The sequence below is a fragment of the Melanotaenia boesemani genome, chromosome 12 (assembly GCF_017639745.1).
Source record: "Melanotaenia boesemani isolate fMelBoe1 chromosome 12, fMelBoe1.pri, whole genome shotgun sequence".
Classification (NCBI taxonomy): domain Eukaryota; kingdom Metazoa; phylum Chordata; class Actinopteri; order Atheriniformes; family Melanotaeniidae; genus Melanotaenia; species Melanotaenia boesemani.
The window spans coordinates 17,211,738-17,238,883 of NC_055693.1; the positions used below are offsets into that span (position 1 = coordinate 17,211,738).

Here is a 27,146-nt window from a genome sequence, read left to right on the forward strand (position 1 = left end):
ACCTTCCTCAGCATGTCTGACAGTATAAATCAGGACGAGAACTGCGGAGCTAGGCTGGAGATGTAGCATGAGGAAGAGATTTCTGCCCAATGAATAATAATGTGTGTGCACGGGAGGGGGGGGGGTTCCACAACCGGTGTGTTTTAGTTCAGTTTATTGCACAAACAGCATTGACATAATGTACTTAGATGTCACCATGTTGTTAAGACATGGGGGGAGAGGGGACAACATTCTCACACATTTTTTTTGACACATGGGGTAAAATGCTGGGTCCCAAAGAATTCTCATTTATATGAATAAAAGGAAAAACTGGTCCTGGAAAATGTAAAGCACAGATCAGGGGAATTAAAGATGAAAACTCCTTCAAAATCAGAGGGAAGATGGAAAGAGTCCAGTATCAAAATGTAGCATTTTACAGTATCCAAAAAAAAAAAAAAAAAAAAGACAACCTCTTTTACACAAGATAGAAACACTGAATTGTTGGGATGCTGACAAATGTTTTGTTGGGCTCCAATTAAACAATTAATCAGGAAAAATAATTGGCATGAGCATAAATAAACCAAGTTAAGTTGAATGTTTCAGCATGTGTAACAGTCACCAATATTTACATGTAAGTACTATGTTAATGGTTACTTTTGCATACAATAATATTTAAAAAAAACTGTATAGCTGTGCATGAAATTACTATAAATGCAGTGGTTATGATAACAAAAAAAATGTTTACAGTATGTCTCCATAATCTGATGAATTGAGTCTTTGGTACAACGTGAGCACCGCGATCCAGAGGCCTTACACAAAGAACGTGGTCAAACTAAAAATATGCATGTTTGAAAATGGCTTTTTGTTTTCCCACTTTGCTTTTTCAGTAACAAACCAAGGGTAAATGCTCTTTGCACAAAAACTAATCAAACAAGGTACATCTCTTTGCAATCATACTGTACATCTAGGGACTGTTGTAAAATTTGGTGGATTACAACAAGAGGGTTCAGTTGGTTTGTCAGAAGAGGCACACACACATTCACACTCGGTCCAGAAACAAGTCTCTTATGGCAATAGGTCAGTACAACAGAAGGCAAGAAGGCATGAAAAGATAAACGGAAGACACTGAAAACTACCCAGACCCCTATTCTCGACAAAAGGACGCACTGACAAGTGTGTAGGAGGAGAAGGGAAGGCAGACAAAAGCTTTAGAAAGGCACAGAGCTTTAGAGAGTGTATTCTTCTAGAACTTACCGCTAAAGAGGTGCCTTACACACTCACTGGAGGAACATGAAATCAAGCAGTTTTAACTGTGTTGGCAAGGATGTTTAAGTCGGTTAAACAAAAGCATGTATGACAAAAATCAAAAGTTGCATTGTGGTCGTAGCATAAGAAGCCGAGGCTGCAGCAAGAATAAAAATGATCCTCAACATGAATGATAAGTGATTGTTACAGCAGATCAAGTGCATTACAGTTAAAGAAAAGGTTTGGGTGAAAAATGGCACCGAATCACACATTTGATGGAGAAGACAAAATCTCTGTCCGTTTTAAATTCACATTTAGTACTTGTTAATTCAAAATGAATAAGATGCTTTTAGAAAAAGACAGATGGACAGGAAGTGGGACTTAGAGCAGGTTTCTGTTGCCGAAGATGTTATTCGGGTCCACGTAGTCCTTGACGGACTTGAGCATCCCCATGCCGACATTGGAGACGGTCTCTCTCATCCACTCCTTCCGAAGTTTCCCCACTAAATGACAGAAGAGAGAAATAAATAAACAAACTGAGGAAGACGACTGAGGGAGAAATAGAGGAATCGGCACGGCTGATTGCTCAGCAGGCTGCTGGGAGCCAATCAATCTTGTGAGAGTGAGTGAATAAACAGAGGGTGATAAATGCTTTTATTCAGAGAGGAGAAATGTTTTGCATGGCATGATTTATGGAGCTCAGCAGACTATCAAACTCATTAGGCTCTGTGTGTTCCCAGAGGAGGGGCCGGCTGGCAACTGTAGCGGCCCGTACCGGCTCCCTCACTCTGTGGAGCTACCACTCCCCTCCAATTCCCTCCCTCCAGAGTCGCCGGGACCTTTTTTTTTTCCCTGTGTGTTTCTGTCTCATTGTGCACACAAGCACCGCTCCAGCTGACCCACCAGGGTGTTATGCTCCACTGTCGTGAGTGCAGCCCTGTGCCCCAACACTGGCCTAATCGCCACGAGGGTGCCAAGGCAGACCATGGAGCACCACACAATGGCTCTGTCAGTGGGACTTTGGCTTTCTGCCGCCCCTCCAAACTCTGAACCTGCAGAGGCTTCAGCCTGGTGAGCATTCCCGTTACTTCACCAGCTGTCCTCTCTGACATACTCCACAGCGTCTTTGCCTGACCAGGGAGCCTGGAGCCAGCAAGAGGACTGGGAACCTCCAGCTTGCACAACAACAAAAACAAGGAACGTCGATCCTTACACAACAAATAAAGCTGAATAAATTGGATTTCAGACTCTTATTTGAATTCTTTTGTAAAATTAAAATTCTGACATTTTAAAGCTTAAAACTTATGGACTGATAAAAAATTAAATTAATAAACAATTAATAAAAAGATTAAAGTAAATGGTAAATAAAATAACAATTTCAACTTGTTTTTTTTTTTAGTTGCCACCCTGAGTCATAGTGTGGACATTCCATTATTACAGTACAATCTTTGTCCCAGTACCTACAACCCTGCAGCCAGTGGAGGTTTGAATACCTAATAAAAATAAATTCAGAAAAAAAAATTTAAACAAAAACCTAGTGAATGTCTGCCTTAATCAAAGAATTTTTTATGGTAATATTGAGAAGGGACAAAAAATGAAGAAAGAACATTAAACAACTTCCACAAAAGTGTGTCTAAAGTTACCCTGCAGAAAGCAACTTTTACAGCGATCAAAGCTGGGTAAAGGTTAACCTTTGGAAGTCATGTCACTTTCACAAAACACTCTACTAAAATTCAAAACTCACAAAGATAAATTTGAGAACAGAGCAGCTTGGAACAGGTGCAGCTCACTGAGTAATCACTTGAAAGCTGCAGTGTAATCACTTGAGATTAGATTTAAAGAGAACATGATGGGAGTGTTCACACGCCTTCCTCCTCCTCTCTGCATCCATAGCAGGGAGACCCTGCATTTACAGGGCGTGATGAGGTAAGGGGGCCACCGTGACGCATCACAGCGCCACATTATCAAAGTCAAGCCAGAAAACCCAGATGGGGATCAGCCATGAGGTCGGTGAGACCCGTCTCCTGACAAAACAGGGCAGACAGCAGGGTCACCAGGGACTCTGATACCACACACATGTCCAGATGGTGACAGGGGGACCAATCAGCTGCTACCCAATAACTAAAAAAGTTCCCTAGTCTCTACCACCTCATCCTCCTCCTCACTTCTTCGCCATGGTTCCACCTCCATCCCTCCCTCCTCGAAGGAAACGGAGAGAAAACAGAAGGTGTTGGGACTGCATCATTGCCTCCATCACTGTGATAATTTACACATCTATCTTGTCATTTTCTCTCTTTCTTGCTTGCTATTGCAATCAATCTAACCAGGCTTGGTCTGTGCAGCTGCAACATGCAAAGCAGAGCAGGTAGCTATTTCAAAAATGACTTTTTTTTTTTTTTTTTTTTAAACAGAGTGATTTTTCTCTCGTGTGGAAAAGCCTGGGGAAGTTCAGAGCATGAGGGGAACATCTGCAAATCAGGTCATCCTTTTTGTCTCCTCAGTGCAGTGACCTGTATGGAGGTGCAGCAGACAGTGTTGACGGGTTTGCCTGTGATAGGCAACAAGGTGAAACAACGATTGGCTGTGCGCCCTTTAACTGAGAAGATGGTACAGGTTGACAGGAGATTCGACTCAGGACATGATGGGCAGGAGAAGGTAGCGGCTGTGCGTTTCAGTGATATGGCCGAGCCAGAGCATTGGCTGAGAAGCTGCAGTGGAGGGCTGATGGATGGATGACGCTCCTCGTGATTGATGTTCAACAACTCTATACCACTGCAGCACTGGTGACCTAGTTAAAGAGGACACATCTCCAGATGGTGTGGCTCTTAAAATATGTCTTTAATCCAATTTACAATGTTTATTTCTGAAGTTAAAATTGCTGTTTTTTTTTTTTGTCAGACAGCAGGCGACCCACAGTGGTATTAGCCAAATGTCCTGCAGAGAAAGGGTCAGAGCGCTCTACGCACTCAGATTCCGCTGTCTGCCCACGCAGCACAATACTGACCTGCTGTAAATACAGGGCCACAAAAATGTATATTTCCTCTGGTGCCTTCCCACCTCACCATCCTTGACTACATCTGTTTTGTTTGATACACAAAACCCAGTGAAACAAGCTCCATTTGTCAACCACTGATTGTGGGCAGACAAACCGGCCTGTCTGCACCCAGATAGCGAGCCTCACTGTTATTAATCACAATTACAGAATGGGCCCCGCATACAGGGGCTGCATCAATATCCCCCCCGTCACCTCCCCGTGCTGCTCAGGGTGGCCGGGCCACCGTTTGGAGGTCAGTATACAGCCAGCGATAACGGCAGCATCATTTACCCCAACCCGCTGCCTCCTTTTTATTAGCAATCTTTTAATTTTGAACCCGTCCCTACCTTCAGGAAAAATTGTGATTTAATATCGCAGCTGATTCACTGCATACTGTTTTTGACAGGTGTGATGAATAGCCTGAAGTGATGTATGAAAACAGCGAGGCGGATGGCAATATAGATAAGGCAGCCATTTCAGTTAGCCCTGATGGGGCCCAGAGAGTTGTTCCACCGCCCTCCCCTACTCACGTTTCATTTGGTCACTGCCGAAATGAACAACTAGTCGAGTCAGAGTCATTCATCTGAGCTGCCCGAACAGATTCTGGACATGTGAAGGAAGCAGTGAAAGATTTCGGACCAAATGTGCATTTACAGCACGACTGGATGGCCAATGTGGAGGAGCATGCTGGGAAAGTTCACCATGCTGTCATCACATCTCTACACATCTTGGTTTTAACGTATGCAAAGGTGGAAGTATGAGGTCCAATTCAGTGTGCACTTTGTGAACCGCATTCACCTGTTTAGCACAGTTTCTGAAAACAGGATATTTTACTATGAAATGAGCAGCTATTGGTACCTCCATGGTGATGTGACAAGCTCCCTCCATTGGCAAGGATCTCCTCTCTAGCTCCATGCTGGAAAACAAAGAAAATTTTCATTTTATGATACTACATTCTGGTATTCGCTCTGCAGGGCGGTGGATCTATGAAAAGCACAGAGCATCAAATGATGCTTAAAATAAAACTGCACCTACCTCCACTTGTTCGTACACGTGCACTGGATCACTCAGTCCTCTGTAGTTGAAGGCAAAGTAAAAGTAGACACAGGCACCAGCATCATATGTCTGAGTCACCCTGTACAAACAAAATAAACATTTCAAAGGGCAGGAAAACCTTCCTAATGATATATTTTGAAGATAACTAGATTGAAACTAAAGGGTCATGTTTTGTCAAGGCCCGCCATTTTCATCCAATGAATTCATTTCTTTTCTTAGTAGCTCGAGGACAAAGTGAAAGTGGGAGGTTTGACTTTCCCCAGTGAACCCCTGACCTCAATTCCATTCATGATTACCAGAAAGAACTCAGAAGCACCATCACCACTGTCACACAGCATTGTCGAACATTAAATGGCAATCAAAGTGGTATTACCGAACCGTCTGAGACACATTATAATAAAAAGAACCACACTGCTTGTGTAGCTGCTTCTAATCAAAATGCAGGTTGTGTTCAGGTGGTCTAACATGTGAAATAGCCTCCTGGTTAAAATAAATGCTCCTCCAGTGTGCATGACATCTCTCTGGTCTAACTCCCTGTGGAGGAGCAGGGTGCAGAGCCCTTGTTCATTTGACATGGCCCATCACCTGGTACTCTGACTGTTCTAGAGGTTAAATGGACAAATCAATCATGTGACAGACTGCAGCCGGGAAATGAATGGCTTCGGCATAATCAGGCTGAGGCCTAATCTGTCCACAATCTGCAAGCAGCAGTCTGGTGCTCCTCAACCAGCTCGCTATCCTTCTGTCTGTCGCATTGTCCACCCTCATCCAAGTCAGTGGGGACTGGATCATTTTCAGTATAATATCAAAATTGGGCTTTATGGTTTGAGTAAATACTAAATACAGTCATTGAAATTAAAGGTATATTTTCTTTTTATAAGATAGTATACTTTCAATTTCATTCTATTAATTTCTTTTTTGTATCAAAACATAAGACACTTATGATGTCTTATGTTTTGATGTTGATGTGACAGACTGTTGCTGACAAAGTCAGATAGAAAATGATCATTTTTGCTGCTAAAGGTGCTTCTGCAAACTGCTTAATCAAGCGATGTATAAAGATTTTCATATGTTGTTTTGTATTTTGACTTTCTGTATGATGGCCTAGTGCAATCTGAGGTTGTATTTACCTCCACCTAAGACCTGGCAAGGATTTTTTTTAATGTCCCGTTATATAAACTTCTTGCTGCAAGTGCATCAGCCATATAATTAGCTCAGATGGCAACTATAGTACCTCACATAAAAACACCAGGCTTCTGCGATCTAAAACTACACCATTGATTTGATAAGGTACTTGGACTTATTTGGATTCATTTATAAAAAAATCATATACTGATTAAGAAAAAACAGCATTTAAATTGAATGCCAAAGAGAGAACAGAGAAATCAGATCATATAAATTATATAATCTTCTCATTTGATCTCACTATGAAAAACACATTATGTAAAAATTATTTCTGCACCTGTGTTACAACATTCCTGGCAAAAAAAAACAAAACAAAAAACAAAAAAACAAAAACCCAAAAACAAAGAAACAAGTCCTAAATTATTACCTGCAGGTAGATAATGGTGAAAACTGAACTCCTTTCTCTTTACACTCTCGGACAATGCGTGCCTTTACATTCCTGCAAATGTCCAACACCCTGAAAATAAATACAGTGAAGGATTATTTAAAAAAAAAATCATTCCTTAACAAGACTTTGTAATATCATATTAGGTTGTGCATTTGAAACATAACAGCTGTGTGCATGAGGAATTCAATTTGAAATAAATCAAACCATGGTGCAAAATTATTAAAATTCAGAGAGAGGCAGGAGGCCAGGCAGGAGGAGGACAGACTGACTAACATGACCGACCACTGTGCGAGAGATTCCCACTGGTGTGGAAATGGCCGCCAGTCCTAAGCATGTGCAGCCGTGTGTGCAGTGTGGAGGATGGGGAGGAGGGTGGGTAATGAGCCGGGCGCATATGCTCGCCTCGGTGCCTGATCTCTTGGTCTCTCCCGTCAGGCATATTACACAACAGGGAACTGCACGTGCTCCTGTTTGTTGTGCAAGAAAACAGGATAATGAAAACTTTTTGGAAATTCAGATCACACAATGTGGATGTGAGGAGAATCTGTGATGCACATTACACGCATTACATCTCCCCATGCAGAACACACAGTCATCAACTTGTGTTCTCAGCTGAATTTGTGTAGCAGTAATGGGTGGGTCTGCAGGCTGAAGAGGCAAAGCTTCACCAATGCAGTCAATTAACAGGGACAGGAAGCACACATGAAGGTGAATAGCAAAGACAGAGGCAAAGAGAAATAAAAGAAGTGAGGTGGTAACAGGGCTAGGGGGAAAAAGAACAAGACTCGATGGGCAGAACGAGTGAGGGGTGAGTAAAGAATAGTTTAAATAAAGCGAAGGAAGGCCTGCAGCTCATTTCAGAGCATTTACCTGTCCCAAGGCACAGAGGTTTCAAAGGACTCTCCAATCACATAGTAGTCCATCCCCAAGTCCTGGATGGAGGACATCAGACAAATAAGGAAGCCGACAAATTAATGTTGTCAGCACATTTACAGTCAGAAATGTGGTTTTGCACCAAAGTAATTAGTAAGTAAAAAAGCTAAAGGCATTTTGTTTATTCAGCCAAAATAATCAACTGCTTCTTAATGTAACAATTGTTTATTCTTATATCTCCTTAAATTGAGGCATTATGATGGATACTCCCCAAAGAGGAGTAACTCTTTCTCCAAGTATTTTAATAGTTACAAGCCCAAAACAAGACATGCTGAAATCCCATGTTTGTTGAGATATATATATATATATATATATATATATATATATATATATATATATATATATATATATATATATATATATATATATCCTCACTTGACTCCTTCCTCTATTCTGCCATCACCCTCTTCTTCCAACACACACCCGTGGGCATGTTTAGTCCCCAAACATCAACCCTACTCTTCATCAGACTGTTTTTGTTTGCTGATTGGTTCGTGTTAGGGTCACAGCCAATCAGTGGTGGAATAGCAGGAGGCCTTTGTAGAATACCCATGGGAAAATAATCTAATACTGTGTGTACATTGATTTTCAACACAGAAGAAAAAGAAGTGGTGCATAACTAAACAATATCAAATTAAAGCACACACTTTCAGCATAGCTTTTACATTATTTACATTCACTTTACTAGTGTATAGCTTAAATCTTCCTTAAAAATGAGCGTGACAAAATGACACATTATGACATCTGTATGGGCTCCTGAAAGAATTTCTTTTTGTGTTAGTAGACATTTTGTAGAACAAAGCAAAAATTTAATATAACCAATGCATAAACCTATAATGACAACTACTGAAGAGTATTTGTGGCTTTATTATTAGTGGTACAATCACTACAACTGGTTCTAGTGCTGGCTTTTGCATGGCAAACCTTCACACAATGTGTCCATTTAAGTTTTAGTCTGACCATTAATTGCATTGTTTAAAAAATGTGGATGTAATTCTGTCATTATATTCACATTTTCAATCATTACCTTAATATCCAACTCTTTTGTGCTTGCTTAGCAAATACTTACATGTGGCAGCTAAAAACACATCTATTTAAACTTGCTTTTACTTAGTTTTATTTGTTTTTATTATCTCTGTATTACTGTTATTCAGTGTTTTATCTTATTGTTAAGCACTCTGTGATTTTATCTTGAAAGATGCTATATAAATAAACATTTACTTACTTTACTTACTTACTTACATGGGAAAAAAATGTTTAAAACTTGGTTAAATGAAAATATGGCAAAGACATCTGCTTTCCCCAAGATAAAGGCACACACAGCATAAAAAATATTAGATAAACCTCTTGCAGCAACATGGTCACTGAAGTGTATGCAAATGCCCTGCTTGTTGATGTTTATGTGATCATCAGAAAGACCTCTAACAGGACTGACCTGAGTCAACTCTCCATTGTTATTTTGTCAGTAGCCACTGTGCTCTCCTTCCCTCAGAGTCAGACACATTGACAACAACTGTGACCAGATCAAATCAAAGACCTCCCGAGGTCATTTTCTGCAGTCTTTGATCGTTGCTCACTATCCTATCTGCTGTCAAACTGCAACCTCCTCTCCCGCCCCACCTGCCCATCAGCTCAGTCGGGAAAAAAAGCCGGACAAGTCACCCACCCGGAGGTAAGCGATGACGAAGGTCAACATGTAGCCTCTCTGCCCATTGTCCTCTCCAGCTGCCAGGCCCCTGGAAAGACACAGCAAGGTTAATATTTAACAGCTCTTTTCTTTCAGCTTTGTTGCTCAGACCGCTCCCCCTCACAACAGCTGTCTTAAAGCCTGTCAATCCAACAATGTACAGATCAATGCTGCTGTGCTCCATGCATCACTACAGGTCAGCCACACATCTATCACCTGCAGTGGGTAATCACATTTTCATCCACCATCCAAACTAATCAGGCCAAGCTCATTAGAAAATCACTATATTGATTCCCCCCCACTTCTTCCTGATTCTCAACACCAGAGGAAAACATTCCTCACCAAACCTATCCTAACTGATCCATCACTGACACTTGATCTGATGGGTGATCACGATTTCTTTAAAATAATGCAATTATGCAGAAGATGCTGCATGGAACTGATAAGCTCCTTCAGCTTTAATGGCTTTCTGTCACCCAGTGAAGCACACCCCAGCTACCTGGAAATCTGTGCATAGGGCCATACAGTAGCACAAAAACTAATATATGATGAATAAACCTGATCCAGCAGGAAACCAGTTAAATTTGCTTGTGATGATCCTGTTTGTGCCCTGCTTCACCTCGACTTAAGTGGCTAGTTTCTTTCATTAGCAGGGTGATGGCTGAAATACATTATAAACTGACAGAAATAGGTTAAATCTGACTTTTTTATTATTATTTTTCTGGAACGTTCTTTAGAATTCTGTCTTTAGCGTAAATTTACAATCAAACAATAAATAAGTAAATATATGATACAGATGGAATCTTGTGTTATGTTTAAAGGTTTTTGTGGTGTTACGATATTTCAATTTTCAAGCCAGTTGTTTAAGGTGTTCACACAAAACTAATAAAAGTCATTCTTAACCATAAGTAAAGTGTTTGACACTAAAATGAATTTATGACAGGGTGAATCCAAATAAGAGACTGGTGTGATGTTCTATGGGCTTTAAAACAAGCTTGGAATAGTGCTTCCATCTAAAGCTGGAAGTCTTCACTGATCTGTCTTATGATCAATCACATCAGCTGAACACTACCCAGCTGTGTCCTCCTGCCCTGCACTGTCCTCAGGGTACTCTGCCCTACTATCACTGCCCACAACACACACTTACTTTAAAATTACAGGTGATCTGACATCAGGACATCTACAAGTCATCCATCAATTCACAATGAGACAAACTACTGGGTGAAAGACCAAATCTCAAGTGTGTAACCATGTTATACTTTCCGTTTTGGTTTTTCTTTTTTATCCTTTTTGTCTGAGATCATGAAGTCTCCACATCATGTTTTTTTATACCTTTATTTAACCAGGAAGTCCCATTGAGATTCAGAATCTCTTTTACAAGACATGTTTAGAGTCACACAAAATGGTAAACGTAAGCTGCTAAGGATTTTCTTACTAATCTTCAAAAAAATTTTGTAAAAAAAAAAAGGGAAAAGATGGCAATTATTTCTTACCCAAATTTTGCAGCAATGTCATAAACCTGCTTCTCATGCTGCAGGACCTTCTCACGGTCTCCTTCGAACAGCAGGGTGGCCACACACAAGCGGTTCGGGTCAAACCCTTTGAACTGACAATTAATAAGGTAGATTCAGTTTTCATGGAAAACACCTGCGGCAAGAAACCGACGGCGCTTATTGATGTGTTTTATTTTTATATTATTTTTTTACCTTGGTGATGTAAAATTTCTTTAACCCATCCAGGAAGGAAGTGAAAAGTGAAGATACTTGAGGCTTCAGGGCATGACCTGTGAAAATATCAGAGAAATGTTAGCTACATTTATTCAAAAACTGATGCTATTTTACACACTTTAGCTAAAGTCTGCATCTGCTTGCATCCCTCAGCATCCTGAGAGACCAAGCAAGGTAGATTTATTTGGGGTTCAAACAAAAGAAGGAAATATAAATGGCAACATTTGAATAACTTTATAACTGGCCAGTGGCTGACATCGACAGCGACTATAAATCAGAGAGTTTCCAAAGGGAAGTGGAGTTGACACAGTGATATCCGTCTTCCTCACCCTCACTTTTTGATTTATTCCTGATCGGACGCACAAAAGCGCCTGCGGACAAGCGAAAATGAGGGGCTGGGGCCAATGGGATGGTTATCAATCACAGCGGGGAAGTCATGGGTGATGTGGCAGAGACTTAACAGTTCATTTATTTCCCCCCATGCTCAAGTCTCTTCATCACTTTGTGTCCTGATTGTTTCTATTCCAAAATTTGATTGCAGGTCTAAAGGTCTTTCACAACCATCATAGTCATTAATTAAATACTCAAAATCCAGAGAGACAAAATTACACCCACAACAGCCATAATCTCACTCTTAACACTTCTGTCTCAGGTATTTATTTATTTGCTGCTTATTACTAACTAACTAACTAACTAACTAACTAACTAACTAAATAAATAAAAATTATTTTTAATATTTTTATGTACCAAATCAGACATTGCTAAATTGTACTTGTAGTCTCTACATGAAAAGAACATTTATAAATATCAATTTAATCAACAGCCAACATGATTAAAAATGAGGAGGTAACTTGCATGTTTCAGGCATTGATAAAATATGTATCTTAAAAAAAAAAAAAAACAACAACAACAACCTACTGGTCACTTTATCTTTCCTACTTAATGCTAAGAAGTGCCTACACTGTGAAAAGTGGAAGTATGGGGGAGATAATGAGATCCCTGGGGACTGGGGAACTTTAGAGATCTCTGGCAATACCAGATGCATTCCAGCAAACCTCAAGAAACAACATCATAAAACTTCAATGTAACAACTGCTTAATTTTGTACAGGGTTATTTTTCATTGTGCCTCAAGTCTTTGTCTCTGTGTTCATGTGTGCTGCTGTTGTGTGGGAGAAATAAATATCAATTTAACAATTCAGTGCTGTGAAGGGTGGCATTAACTATTGACTCTTTCAGAAAATGTAAACCAGGTCAAATAAAGTCCTGCTTGTACAATAAGTAATCATTTGTCACTTAAATCTTTACATTGAACCATTTCGTCAATGGAAGGAAAGAAACAAAAAATCCCTTACCAAATTTAAATTGTTCATTATCCATGAGCCGTATAGATGCTGGAGCACACCTCTGTAGGAGAAAAGAAAGTGTCTTTGTTAGTTTGACCTAAACTTTCTCCAATAAATGAAGAATTACAACAATGATATGAATTAAACTTAATAAACCAGTTTTTATTGGTGAAAAGATTAGTTTCTGGCTTCTTGTTTTATACTACAGACTCGAAGCCACTTAAATACATGTCTTTATATCAAGTTGTATTTTTTTAGTTTGTGATAAAAAAAAAAATTAAAAAAAATTAAAAAAGGGAAATTATTGTTTTTATAAAAGAAAAAAAAAAATGAAAACGCACTAATTGTCAGAGTTAATGATGTTGGGCAACAATAACGACTGGGGTTTTGGTGCATTTAAACTCTTATCCAATTATGGTTAATATTGAAGCTACCTTATGTCACTAGCTGATACAAAACACTAATTAAGGGGTGGCATGAGATTAGGAAACACCAGATGACTTTGCCCTTTCAGGATATTGTGAATAAAACCACTTTCAGTTTAAGGTGTAAGTTTTGTTTTAGAGAGTTGGAGATGAAGTGGAAACAATGCAGAGTATGTCAAAGCAGATATGAACATTATACCTGTTTGGCAACTTCTCGAAGACAGGCAACTCCCTGCTCAAAATTAGGAAACACCACAGAGCCGTATTTCTGATACTCTGGCACGGGACGGATCTTCATTGTTACCTCAGTAACCACACCCAGGGTTCCTGTTGAAAACCACAGATAATTTTAGCAGAACAAAGGGAAGTATATCATTTCCCACAATTTACATGAACTGAGCCTCTTAGAGCAGAGTGTAAGGAGCCTTTTTTTTTAAGTGCTCTGGTACATATCCCGAGGGTCAAGCTAGTGACCTTTGTCTCACGTTTCATAGTAGATCTGGTTTTCTACCACACACTGGGCAGACAACTAAGATTTATCAGTGCAGGAGCAAGAGGAAATAAAGCAGAGCACTATCAAAGGCACCAAGGCTAAGAACAGCAACCTTTATACAGGTACAAGGAAACCTCTGGCTGCCATTATGACCCTGAAAACTGTCACCCGTTAGTGGCTGCTGCTGAAGGACACACACTGATCATTTGAAAACCAGAACGTCTCCGCTCCCTCCCGCAGCAAATATGCTTACTACTAATTAGAGAAAGAGAGCTGCATTTTTCAAAAGGTCAAAGTAAACTTGAGATTAAGACACGTCAAGTTCTAAACAAAACTTGGAAATATACAAAGCCCTGAAATTTTTTTTTAATGTTATCTTGAGAGTCTGCACGTGAGAATGTGAATGTACAAATCAGATGGACCCAGCTTTGGGCAAAGCTTACCCTGCAAGCAACCAGGTATAAGGTCTAGGAAATGTCTGAACGGGTGCATGTATGATTAGAGCAGCAAAGAGTTTATACTGCTTTACACTCGCTATTCAATATTACGAATAATATTCATGATATTATTCTGTTAAAATCAAGCACATATAAAACAATTGTTCATTATCCATGAGTGATCAAGTCAACCACCCTGTAATATAAATGAAACATTTCTGTACTGAGCTCTGCCTAATCACTGCCTTTCATGTGTTTCTAGTATTCAAACATCTTAAAAAGAATTGTGTTCTCTACTAATTGTATCTGAAAAGTAACCTGCAGACACTGTCTGGACATGATTCATGTGGAAAGCAACCTTGAGTCTCTGTTACTCAGGTTTCTCATAACTGCACTGCCTCAATCAATAAATTTGCTGTTTTGCAATCCAACAGCTTTTGACATTTTAACAACTGGGTAAAATCCTGTTTTAGAACAGTTCTTAATGTTTGAATGTTCTGCCTCCTTCAAGAACATTGTTATTGTCCATTTGGAGGCTTCGTCAGCCAGTTATGGTTTCTAATGAGCCCTCTAATGTGACACTACATGCCACGGGGCTGCTCTCTAGTGGCACTGTGGAAAATATGTGACTCTATTGAGCTTTGTCTAACAGAGGCTCCCTTTTTTCCCACCAACATGTAGGAGGAGCCGTACAGCAAGCAACAAGGATTCAGTACAAGGGAGATGAAGAGAGCTGGAGAGGAGCTAGATTATTAGGAAAGGTGAACAGGCAATAATGTAAAGGCGATAATAAGAATAGCAACATAAGATAAACTGTCATTTTTGACATGCTATAGACAAATCTCATTCACAGTATTAGGATTTCTGTAAAGCAACATTTACCACTGTGGAAGTGAACAGAATCAATCATTTCTAGATAAACATTAGCTGACTGCACATTTTATAAACTGCTGAAAGGATTTAAAAAAAAAACAAAGAAATGATCACCAATCACTCCAATCAGTTTTTAAACAGGTTGAAGCCAACGTGAAGAACTACTTTGCATTCAGGCTACTTCAAGGTCAGAGAGACAGATAGACCCTGTTGTTGTGCAGAGAATGAGAAGCTTGAGGTTTCACAGTAATTTCAAATAAAATTGATGTGTTCCACTTAACATGCGGAGCATAGTTGAGGGTTTTAATGTGGCGCTTTGCTGTTGTTGATGTGGCCTACTGTCAGACTGCAGGATGGGGTTCTTAGGTTGAGGAGGTAGATAATTTTAATGAGACCATGTGGTGGGGTGACCTCTTCGTTCCAACGTTAGGCCTCCCAGAGGTGCTTGTACTCTCAAAGATGTGTGGCCGTGTCCTATCTATGCTTTGTGCACTAAAAACACAGGAAAACCTCTTTTGACTTAATTAACCCTGATTTATGAACTGGTTTCCTCTCAAAACAAAGTTTAAAGATATTCTGCTGACATGCTGTTTGTAAAATTTTTATGTGAGATCAGATCAGGTCAAAAACACAAAAGTCATACTAACATGTTAAAAAATAACAATAATTTAGAAACAGACTCACACCCAGTTGTGTTTTTGTTTGTTTTTCAGTAAATGTGTGTTTATTAGATTATTTCCCAGCAAATATGTTCCCTTTCTCACAAACTTAGCACATTTATGTGTATGAATGTATGCAGATACCTTCTTTGATTTTCACCACACTATCTAAATAAGCTGTGTGACCACTATACTGTCAGCACATCCTTCCACTGTATCTTTACAGCACACGTAAAATGGATGTACAATAATTGTAGCTGAATCAAAATCGAATTCAAACAAAGGAATTGAATTAATGTTAGTGTTCTAGTTACAGTGAAAGCTCTCTACAGCTTTAGCAAATTAGAAACTTAAGAGTGAAGCAAATCGACTGTCACGGAAAGTTCTGGGGAAAAGAAACAAACAACAACAACAACAACAACAACAACAACAAAAAACAAATATGTTTTTTCACCAACACTCATTCTTTACTACTTCTCATTTAGGTAGGGTAAACGATTTTTGGCAAACCTGTTTCAAACATGGCACTATTTTGTTCAATGGATAATTAGCTGTTTACTTTCCAAGTTATGCACTACAGCCTGAAAACTAATATAAATTAGGCTAACATTGTATCTGAGTTATAGCAACTTTCAGTCAAAACATAACACCTGATTGTAACGAGTTTATCACAAGTGGTGATCACAAAGTGACTTATAAGGTACAGCTCACAGTAAACCTGCACTGTAACATGCAAGCTTTTAAGACTTCTGTAAATAAAAATAACAATAAACTAAGAAGTAATGACCACATTCATATATTTTATGTTATATGCTGGTTTGCATCTGGTAATAAACTCACATAAAATGAGCACAAATTGAAAGTTGTGCAGCAATCCCAGCCCTGGCAGGGAGCAGATTGCTGAGCTTTGTAGGGCCAATATAAAGTTTGTTTCCACAGCTGTTTAACATAGCGATGCCAAGAGTCTCTGAACCCCCTCATTATGTAGGGGGGACCTGGCATATGGCAGTATTCCCTGTGCGCATTCACAAGGACAGGGCACTGCAGATGGGGCGTAGAGGACACTTTCTGGTTCTTTGCTAAGACCCCATCAGGTCGGCTTTCCACCAGTGCTAGTTAATGTGTAAGAAGCACAGAGCCTGAGAACTATCCTTATGTTACCATTTTATCACAAGGACTTAACAAATATGCACAAAAACCCACAGTAACACAAAACATACACAGCTGTACATGTGCCCACGTGCCATGTTGTACTAAAAATCACACGAAGGCGTTAGCAAACCTTCTGATCCCATGATGAAGTGGTGAATGTCTGGCCCCGTGGACATGCGTGGTCCCTGGCAACTCTTTTCGATCACACCTCGTGGAGTAACCATCTTCACGTGGACAACCTATTGAGTCAGAACACAGCAAAATGACAGAAATACTTTCCCTATGTGTTTATTACTGATGCTGATACCACTATATGTGAGATAAGAAAGTAAAGTCCAAAAACACTTTTTGCTAATAACCCAATTACTGTGCAGTAGCTTATGTGTCCTCGCACTGGCTGTATGGATCAAACAAGCAGGAAAGTTAAAGGGAGGCGAGGTGACTCACCAGGTCCTCAATGTTGCCATAGATGTTCTTCTTCATGCCTGATGCTCTGGTTGCTACCCAGCCTCCCAGGGAGCTGAACTCCATGGAGTCAGGCTCATGTCCTGTACAGTAGCCGCTCTCATTAAGCTGTGATGAAAGGAAAGACAGCGTGTGTTTGTTGTGGTAGTTAAAAATGAACCAAAAATGTTTGGAAAACACTGATGTTGTAAACCCACAAGAATGTTTTAATAACAAGCATAAAGAAAGAGCAAGTAAGGAGGGGGTAATTGCTGCTTTGCTGCTGCATTTCACTGCTCTATTTATACTGCAATGTTAAAACTAAGTTTTTATAGCACTGCAGATTTTTACAGCCTAAAATAAACCAAGCAGAAAGAGCACAAAAGAGCTGTAAGTGGTAATCAGTGCATTATTTGCTAGAGTCAAATAATAGTCTAACTGTAGCACTGACATTGTGTGTAAAATAACTCAAGTTTCCACTCCCAGCTAAGAAGTTTAATAAATATAAATAATTATAGCTAAATACTTTACATGTTAAACGAACTCTTCTGATCCTCTATCCCTTAGGATGTACAGGTCATCATGAGCACATTCATTCTCATCAAGGCAGCCCCATTTCTGAAAGACTGCATCTTCTGGTAAAACATTTAAACAGTAACGATAACAAAAACCTCAAAGTATAAGAACAATGCCCCCCTGAAGCACAAGGGTAAGTCGGGCCTTGTTTTATCACACACTCCTCTGGAAGGCAGTTTATAATGCAGACCCATCTGCTCTATCAACCCGGACCAGGCTAAATGCAGAGATGGAGTCTGCTTCAGATGCAGCTCACGCATTCCTCTACACCAAATGCCCGCTCCCTCTCCATTTTTCTGAATTAGCTTGATGGTGCCATCTGCTCATGACCACCATCTCGCTCTCTAATCTCCCCCTTCAGCACTGTACTCCTATCTAAAACTCCTTCCCGAACCCTGTTGGATCTACTGAGAAAAGAGTACCAAGGTGACTAAACACGAACAACCAGCACTGAGAATGGTCACAGCTTGACTGCTGGCACAGCTTACACAAATGTAATCTCTTTCTGTGAATCACTGAGGATGGAGGAGCGATGCTTACCAATCTCTCCAGATCCTGACCGACGATGCCAGCCTCAACATGTGCAGTTAAATTTTTCTCATCAATCCACAGAATGCGGTTCTGTAACAAAGAACAACGTGACTGAGAAAGTCATAAATACAGAAAAAGTTTGTTTGATTTGAGCTATACCACAGACTTGATGTTGAATTACAAGATTGTAGTGGGAACGTTTAGTACCCTCATCCCATTCATCTGCCTCTTTAGCCTGTTTACTTTTCTTATTTTGACTTAAAATATCCCCAACTCACAAGAAAGTCTGTTTACAGTAATAGTAGAACATAGTTTGGTCACCAGAATTACAAAGCTCAGCTATGTGCAGAAGAACTACAGGACAGAGATAACAGTCAACATCTTTGAGGTTAACATCCAATTATAAACACATTCATCTTGTTTAGTCCACTGAACACGTGTCTTACCCCTACCTGCAGGAAGTCTTGTCATACCTGCCATCAATTATTCTCCCAAGGCAATAAACTTTATGTTCCTATCACATTGCTCCTTTCATGTGTTTCCATTGGAGCCACTTCACCTCTGACCTCTGGCATTAAAAACTGGCCACTTATGTCTATGGCACCAAACTCAATGACTAGTAGGCTAGCGGCATCCGGACAGCTTGTATATCACCTCTCTGTGGCCCTGGATCAAAGGGCTGTAGTGTACTGGTGACCATTTAATATTCCAGACAATGAAACATTATCACAACTGTGGTGACTTGCTCAATCTTCTATTTAAAATCAACAACTTAGGTTGTGTCCCAACACGCACAGCAAATATGACAATTCTACGTTTGCCAGCAATTAAAACATTTCTGCATTACTGCAGTAAAGAACAATGAAAAAAGACAAAAGTTTCTCAGAACTTGAAGTGATGCTTTTAAAAACCTTTATAACTGATCACACATATATCAAATCAGTTTTATTGTAGGTACAAAGATATTGTTAAGCAGAACAAACTGTGAAAAGAAATTACAGCTCAAACTCACACACAGTCAAGCCTTAATGTTAAATATTAAAAGGTAGCAAATAGAATAATCCCATCTAATCTAAATATTTATCTTGCTGCACAACTGAAAAACTGAACATAACTCAAACTATCATTGTAACCTAACAGACCAGATATGTTTTTGCAGCCCTGCAATTACCATCTTGGAAAAGCTTACATCACCCAATATGGGGCAAGAATTTGTCATAGTGTGTTGAAATTGCTCCAATATCATCTTTGAGGCGGTGGTTTTTGTGGTGTTGTTTTTCATTTTTTAAAGCCTCTTTTCATTATTTGTATCTCAACTCACATTCAGAAACATAAACAATAAACATCTTAAATGCTCTCAGTGGAAGCCAACATGACACTTTTAGCAACAGACAAAAAAACCTCCCATTTTATCTATGAAAATATGTCTGACTGTTGTTTGCACTTACTGTCATATTTTCTCATGTTCAGACAAAGGTGTTTACGTACCATCTGCGATGTATCCAAGGAGACAATGGATCGAGTTTCCTCTGGGGGGCACTCTAGGGCACTAGAGACACTTGTCCCCCCTGAGAGACGAAAAACAACTGTTACAACAGCTAGAGAAGCTCAGATGGGATTAATAATGGCTCAGTTTCATAAAGTGTCCCAGTAAGCCATGACAGCGATCTACTATCCAAAATGTCTTAAAAAAACATCAATAGGAGTTACAAAGGAGAAGCTTTTAAACAGGCCGAACACACTGTAACACCAGTAAACACAGCGGGGTTTGAGTGCCTTTCCTTTTTTTTTTTTTTTTTACCAAATCAAACTTATTGTATAAACACATTTCAAAACAATCTAAGTTATCCAAAGTTCTGAAGGAGTTTTTAGAAGCAAAGGACAAACAACAACAAAACATTTAGAAAATCAGATACAGTAAATGATAATAATAATAATAATAATAATATTAAAAGCAAGTTTTTTAAATATTAGGAACACCACCAACAGAACACCAAGAACACTATTGTTAAAAGTGACTGACCACAAACCATACGTCACAAGATCACTTTCTTCCTTCTAAACCATCAACAAATAATTCACAAAATTGTGGCAGGAGACAAGAGACACTAACGTTTATAAAAAAAAAAAAAAAAGGATTAAATATGAGCAGCAAGTATTTTATTCCCTTGAGGTGGTGGCTCAGTAGATTGCTAGACATCATTTTGATATTGCAGAAATTAAACCACACACATAAAATTCTGCCTCCACTACATTGTTAGCAGTGATAATTTTTTGTTGTATTAAAAAAAAAACAACAATTAAACAAACACTGAATACACCCAATAATAACAGCCCTGTGTATGTGAAAGCAAATCAAGCAGATTCTTTGACTTACCCCCATATGGTATCAAACACACACTGTGTTTGCTCGCCAGTTCCACAATTTTGACTACATCATTGTGACAGTCTGAAAAACAGAAAATAATTTCATATTATATTTATCCATCTCTCGCTCGCTTTCTCTACATACACACACACACATATACACACACACACACACACATATATATATATATGTGTGTGTGTGTGTGTGTGAGATATATGATACACTGAAAAGAGACACTTTTTTAAAAGACAATATATAAGTTTACTGTATATTGCCTGAGCAGTTTTATCAAGGGAGACCAGCAGAGACTCGACAGCTTTTGATTTTGTCTGGGACTTTCCTCAGGCGGAGTCAGATGCATGAAGCTCTGTTCTCTTGGGTGGGATGTGCTGGATCAATACAGATGCATCTTAACCAATCACTGAGCCCACATCCATTCACAATGTCGAGGTGAGTGAGTGGGAAGAGCAGCAATACCCACCCACATGGATGTGCATGACTGGGCTCGAGAGCTTAGGAGGCAGTGAGAAATGCTTACATTCTAGTGTTTTTTTTCCCCCCTTGCTTTTCCCAAAGTCCAATTAAATATACAGCTGTGGCCTACGGATTACAACTCAACAACCTAAGCATCCACTTAAAATACACAGCTCGACTTGGAGGGACAGCTGAGGAATGCAAATTATAGATCAAAATGTTTATTACATAGTAAATGAGTGTATTTCCTGGATTGGAAAAGTTCAAATTTGGTGCCAGTGTGGATGAGACTATGCCTACAGTTGCTTGGTGATTTGCTGCCCATTTGGGAGAATGCTAATCAAGTTTCAACCATCAGTCAACACTCATTTGCATGATAAAATAGTGCCAGCCATAACAAGCGAAAACCAATCTCAGAATCATAATTCATGGGTGTACTGTGCAGGGCCAGACTGTGGAGTATTGGGTGTCAACCATCCTCCCCCTGACGCTTCTTATTAAGCTTCCACTCATACATATTAATATCCCTACCTCTGCAGAGATTAACCCTTTAAATCACCTAAGCCAGTAGGGGGATCAGTGATGTATGTGGGAAGAGGAAAAAAACAGACCAGTTTGGGGAGGGGAAAAAAAATAAATAAATCACAGCTACAACACAGATTTCAAACTCACTTGGCCATACCACCATATCTGGAATACGACCAACTTTCCCCTCTCTCAGAGCAAAGATCTCATGTACGCAGTGGCCTATAAGAAAACACACGTGTTAACCTCAAATTAACTCCATAGATGCTGCAGCAGTGAAGACAATAATAATACATATGTGATATCTTTTTGCCTTACCATGAGCACGAAACACTCGGTCTTCTGCGTCATGAGAAAAGGGAATACCTGTGGATTTCAGTTCCTCCACAAAGGCCTCATTTAGAGCTGGAGTCTGTACAGCACTGCTATTCAGAATGGGCTGAATCAGACAAAACAAAACAAACAAAAAAAAAAAACCAAAAAGGAATACATTGTGGTTCCATGCTGTGACCGAGTGTTGTATGCTCCCATTTATTGAAGTCACAATGAAAAACCATGAATTTTACTCACTACTGCCGGAGTTTTATGCAGCAGACTGGCACCGAATGTGCCTTCAAACCAATCTTTCAGACCAGGAATGATCATACCACTCAATCGATACCTGGAATGGGTAAAGGAGGACAGAATGTGTGATTAAAATTAGTCAAAGTATCATAGATTCGGGATTTTCAGCTGTCAGTAGAAATCTGGAAATGGAAATAGCAAAATGCCCGACTGGGTTGATCAATTTGAAAAACTAGATCTGTTTCAAATAAGAATAAGAGGATGAGGTCCAGTGAGGTTATTAGACAGAGCAGCAGTGACGGTACTGCTCCCGTGATAGCCTTTAACATCCCTTACATAAATGAGCTACTGGCACGGACTAGGCCTGCCCATCAGGGAACTGTGGCGTGCCTTTGTTCAAGACACTGTGAAACACACAGTATAATGAAAAAAAACCTTTGTCACGGTGTCCAGTGAGGAGCAGAATGCAGTCTTTTCACCCCAGCTTTGCTTGTTGTGTAAATTACAGGTAAAGTTTTGTTTGGAGAGCAAGAGTGCTTGAACAGGAGAAAACAATTTGCTATGCAACACCCTGTTTAGATAATTACTTACATCCTAAGTAACATCATCGCACATACTGTGCCAGTTCCCTGTGTTGACTATTTGACTGAAAAAAAACAAAAGTGGTCCAAGGTGAGTGCAAAAACTTATGTCAAGTAAGGATAAACAAAATGACAGGTGAGCCATTTTCTCCTGTTTTTAACAAAAAAAAAATAGAGGATATCAGGCTTTGTATCTGAATTCCAGCAGCCAGTCAAACAGCATATTTATTCCTTCAACAGTTAGTAGATTAAATGTTTTTAGCAACCCTGCAATGCTCTAATTATGAGCAGACCTGAAATTCATGTCTGTTAATGAGTAACAGAAGTTTGTGAGGGCTTACAATCACAACCAGTGACCTTCTCAAATGACAATGAAATGTTTAAATGCCAACCACTAGGTGGCACAAACACCACACTGTTGTGAGAGTAGGAAGAGGACTGCAACTGATTTCAAAAAGCTGGGTTCAAAGTAGGGACTGTAAAAGAGATCAATGCATAACTTCAGCTTTAAGTCACATCAACAGAATGAATCCCACAGCTTTACACAGCCTTAAACAAGTCAGAAGGTATGAATATGATTATATTTCTAAATCACTAGGCAAGAGCAGTGCTTAAGAGCAATGCCTGATATTCCAGCTTACCTTTTGCCTGTAAATTCCGCTTGGCCTTTCTTATTGAAGAGGAATCTTGAATCGCTGTATCCCCAGCCGTTCCATTTCATAATCTCCTGTCTGTGGAAAAATAAATATTGGAACAGGTTGGCACCACAGCTCATACACTTAAGCTTACACAGGAGTTATCAGAGGAGGTAGCAAAAACATAGGAAGGTTTTTTTCTCCTGAATGTCATGGCTCAATATATTCTACTTTTGCCAGTATTATTCCCCTTAATACTAGCCTACCTAATTTCCAGCAACAATTCCCAATAAAAACAAGTAAAAAATCATAACCCTTCTTGATAATATTAAGCTTCATAATGATATTTTTAAATAGTCAGACATACTGAATATCACTGACAGAAAATTGAAGTCTCCAACTCCTATCAAGTTATTCACGTCCTTTCCATTTTTCTCAGGAGGAGCTGGCACATTTACAGTGAGGGAGGCTGCAAACAGGCAAATCTAGAAAATTCCCAGGGTGCCTATCAAGCCAGAACCCTTTACACATCGGCTTACAGCAGCAGTGCAGAAGCAACATAGCAAAACAGCATTTCTATCAACAGAGAAAACTGCCTGCACCACTCTCCTCAAATACGTTAACCTATTTTACATTTATTGCAAATGCCAGGCACTCTTATCCACAGCTAGTTTAAATACTGTTCAGCCATTCATTACTTTGATGACAGCTTGACATGAGCACAGTCACCAAATACATACAGATTGTTGCTGAAGAAAATGTAAGCATACCAGAAGTAGCCAACTGAAATTAAAATTGTTCCTCTGACATGAATGAAGTTGCTACACAAAGAGGATGTAATTTTGAAAACAAATGCTATTATATCTTATAATATCTTCACTATCTGATGAAGTATAAAGCAAATGTGCTGCTTGTAGAACTGTGGAAGAGAGAAAACAACTCTATCTGCAGAAAAATCAATAACTCATAGGTCACTTGGGACGAGATACTTAAATATTGGAGTAAATATTAACACAGCTAAATTGAACATTTCCATAAATTTTGAATGACTGCAGAGAGTGACACACCGAGTCATCCTCAAATGAGGATAATAAAGCCTCAAGGACTTGAGATACGCTGTTATAACGGCTGAAGTTACTGAGTAAACATATATTAATACATTTGGGAAATGTTTGGCAGGGCCAGTGAGAAAAGACTAACATTCCCATTCCAGTTACCAACAAACCCACTCAAACCATTAATGGGATTTTGTATAAAAGCACAGTTCAAGAGCTTGATGCATTTCTTCAAAGATGAGCTCTCTCCTGCTCTAAACTCAGACTCCTCACATACACACCACGCTTGTTGAAGTGACATTAGGCCTCTGATGTTCTTCTTGAAGTTCATTCCTTCTATCATCTCAACCCCCTCCTTTTCCAAAAAGCGTTAATTTGGAAAGTTTTGTCGTGAGACTAAAAGATGACAGGTGTTGTGCAGATAGTGAAGCAAATGAGTGATTAATCATTTTGAGACATATAAATCAACTTGGCATGAGATACCTAGATATAGCTGAAAGGAATGTGAATGAGTGGAGCTCAATAATGTCACAATCAAAAAAAGATAATTGATAATATATGTTTAATTCTAAATAATGCTACAATGTACAACTTAACTTCCTTCCCCTATATAGTTTTATAGTGTATGCTAATACTGCAAAACATTGTCTAAAACCATCAATAGAAGTCTGTTACTTAATTATGCTTCATTGGACTTAAACGCAACATACAAGCTGTAAATAATATTACTGAATCTTGCAGGATAAGCATAACTGCATACATATTATCTCTTGTATTGCATGAATTGTGGTTTTGCTGTATTAGACTGCTGAGCATTTACCATGTGCACTTAATAAACTGATTGCTAAGTGCAAAGTATTCATTATAGGTTGCTTTTGATCAAAATGAAGATTTAAGTGATTAGAAGGGCACTTAGCAAGCATATCTTCTGATGGGTTTAATCCCCTGATTCATTTTTTCTTGAGCTGGACCAAAATTTAATGATCTCCTCTTTTGCTCAAGCTCTTTCTCTCTACTTAATTCAGTGAAATGTGGCTTGGTAGTTCTAGCACACATTTGCTGCTAAACACATACATTTTCCTCAGCTTCTGCCTTGGCAGAGGAAGTATCCCATTAATACTGCATCAGCAGTGGTTACAGTACCTGAGGCTTGCTTAGACTTAAAACATATTATTTCAACTTAGACCTCACACAACTTGTAAGATTCATGCTTGGAAACACCTAGGTAGAATACACGAATGGTACCACTGACTATGTCAGCAAAATCACAGAAGTTAAGTGTATTGAGTGGATCTCGAAATACAAGGTGAGAAATTATTATTTTATTGTTACATAGGGGTATTAATTTAAGCACAATATAACAAAATGTATAGACAAATAGCTAATCTGACAACTGTTATGCACTTGAGCATAATCACAGTGGTAAGTAAGTCCAATAAATTTGTTCAATACCCCATAAAATTCGGTTTCTACACTGTTATGATAATGAAACTAAAAAACAATCTTTGTTCATTTATTTGCAGCTCTGTTTTGCATTTTCTGAACTGTCCAGCTATTACTCACATAGAACAAATGGTGCTAGAAGGCATAATATTTTACAATATTATTAGTGTCATTATTTAAAAAAAACTAAACAAACAAAAAACAACGTGATGAATCTACCTGGGCTAAATATATCCATATTTGTGGAAGCTAACTGTAGAAGTCCCCGCTGTTATCTCAGGCTAACACTAGATGTCAGTAGATTATGGAGGCATTTCCTTAGAAGGGACTGAGATGGCAATGGGTTGAAAGTCAGGCCACCAACTGTCCTGACCAATCAAATGAGCAGAGGAGACATCGGTTTGATTGTTGCCCCACACTGTCTGTAGTAAGAGTTCAAGTAGGTTTTCCCCCTTTCTTTTTTCTTTGCTTGAATGTGTTTACTTATAAATGAATCAATACAGCGATTCCACCTACAAAGCCTGACGTATCAAATTTAAATGAGCGTTATGTTATGAGAAAAAATAAATCCCGACTTGTCCACATTACTTAAAGGTAAAAAAGATTAATCACATATGTAGATCAAATGTGGGGAAATGGTTTTATCAACTACAATTCGATAAATTGTGTGTAAAATTCCATCACTTTCATAGATCTTGGTTTGTTGTGGGATTACAAAACGCCAAAAGTGTAACCCGGTCAACAGTTGTGTTACGCTTTTCCAATAACTTCGCTGACAATGAAAATATTGCATGAAGCAAAAAGAGGGATGTCTATGACAGCTACATGAAAAGCTAACTTTGAGAAAGTCGACCAAACCAAACTCCTAGCCGCACCCACTCTGTAGCAATGAATGGCTACTCTGTAGCCAAGAATCGTTAGCTAGCAAGCTAACTAACGTCCATTTAACTACGTTAATTACGCAATTTTAAGTTGGGAGAAAAAGGGGGGAACCAATGTGTCACATGTCACCCAACGCTCTTTTTCTTTAGGTTGTTACACCTAAATGATAGCTTAAATGACTAGCAAAAAGCTACAGAGGATGAACTGTAGTCCACCGCTCCATCACATCCTTGTACCTCCTCCTGGGCACCGTCCTCTCGTCGCTGGAGACGTCTGGTTTGCTTCCCTGCGCTTTACACTCCGCAGATACAATGGCTGTGTTACCGGCCACCGGTCTCTGTAAATGTCCAGCAATTATGCTCAGTCTGTACTGTGCAATCCGGTGACTGTCAGAGGTGCCGCTGCTATTCGACGCCATGCTGCTTCCGTGTTTGTGAAGGGATGGAGCGAA

General features: G+C 39.3%; 1 protein-coding gene across 1 annotated transcript; it reads right to left on the reverse strand.

Annotated features, from left to right (window-relative positions):
• Positions 1 to 137: 137 nt before the first annotated feature.
• agps (alkylglycerone phosphate synthase) lies at positions 138 to 27,146 on the reverse strand. Its single transcript, XM_042001814.1, has 20 exons — positions 26,932 to 27,146; positions 23,322 to 23,411; positions 22,106 to 22,196; positions 21,854 to 21,974; positions 21,683 to 21,757; positions 20,546 to 20,617; positions 19,657 to 19,736; positions 18,178 to 18,258; positions 17,065 to 17,190; positions 16,748 to 16,856; positions 13,203 to 13,330; positions 12,588 to 12,639; positions 11,214 to 11,290; positions 11,001 to 11,113; positions 9,487 to 9,556; positions 7,758 to 7,819; positions 6,867 to 6,956; positions 5,294 to 5,393; positions 5,117 to 5,174; positions 138 to 1,727 (listed from the first exon to the last, which is right to left on the reverse strand). The coding sequence occupies exons 1-20, from the start codon at positions 27,111 to 27,113 to the stop codon at positions 1,606 to 1,608; spliced, it is 1,899 nt and encodes a 632-aa protein (XP_041857748.1). The 5' UTR covers positions 27,114 to 27,146; the 3' UTR covers positions 138 to 1,605.

Coding starts and splice junctions, on each gene's coding strand:
- agps (XM_042001814.1), bottom strand. CDS start 27,113: ATGGCGTCGAATAGCAGCGGCACCTCTGACAGTCACCGGATTGCACAG. Junction 21,758..21,853: donor CCGAGTGTTTCGTGCTCATG/GTAAGGCAAAAA, acceptor GTTTTCTTATAG/GCCACTGCGTACATGAGATC. Junction 18,259..19,656: donor CCTTGGATACATCGCAGATG/GTACGTAAACAC, acceptor TCTTTGTTACAG/AACCGCATTCTGTGGATTGA.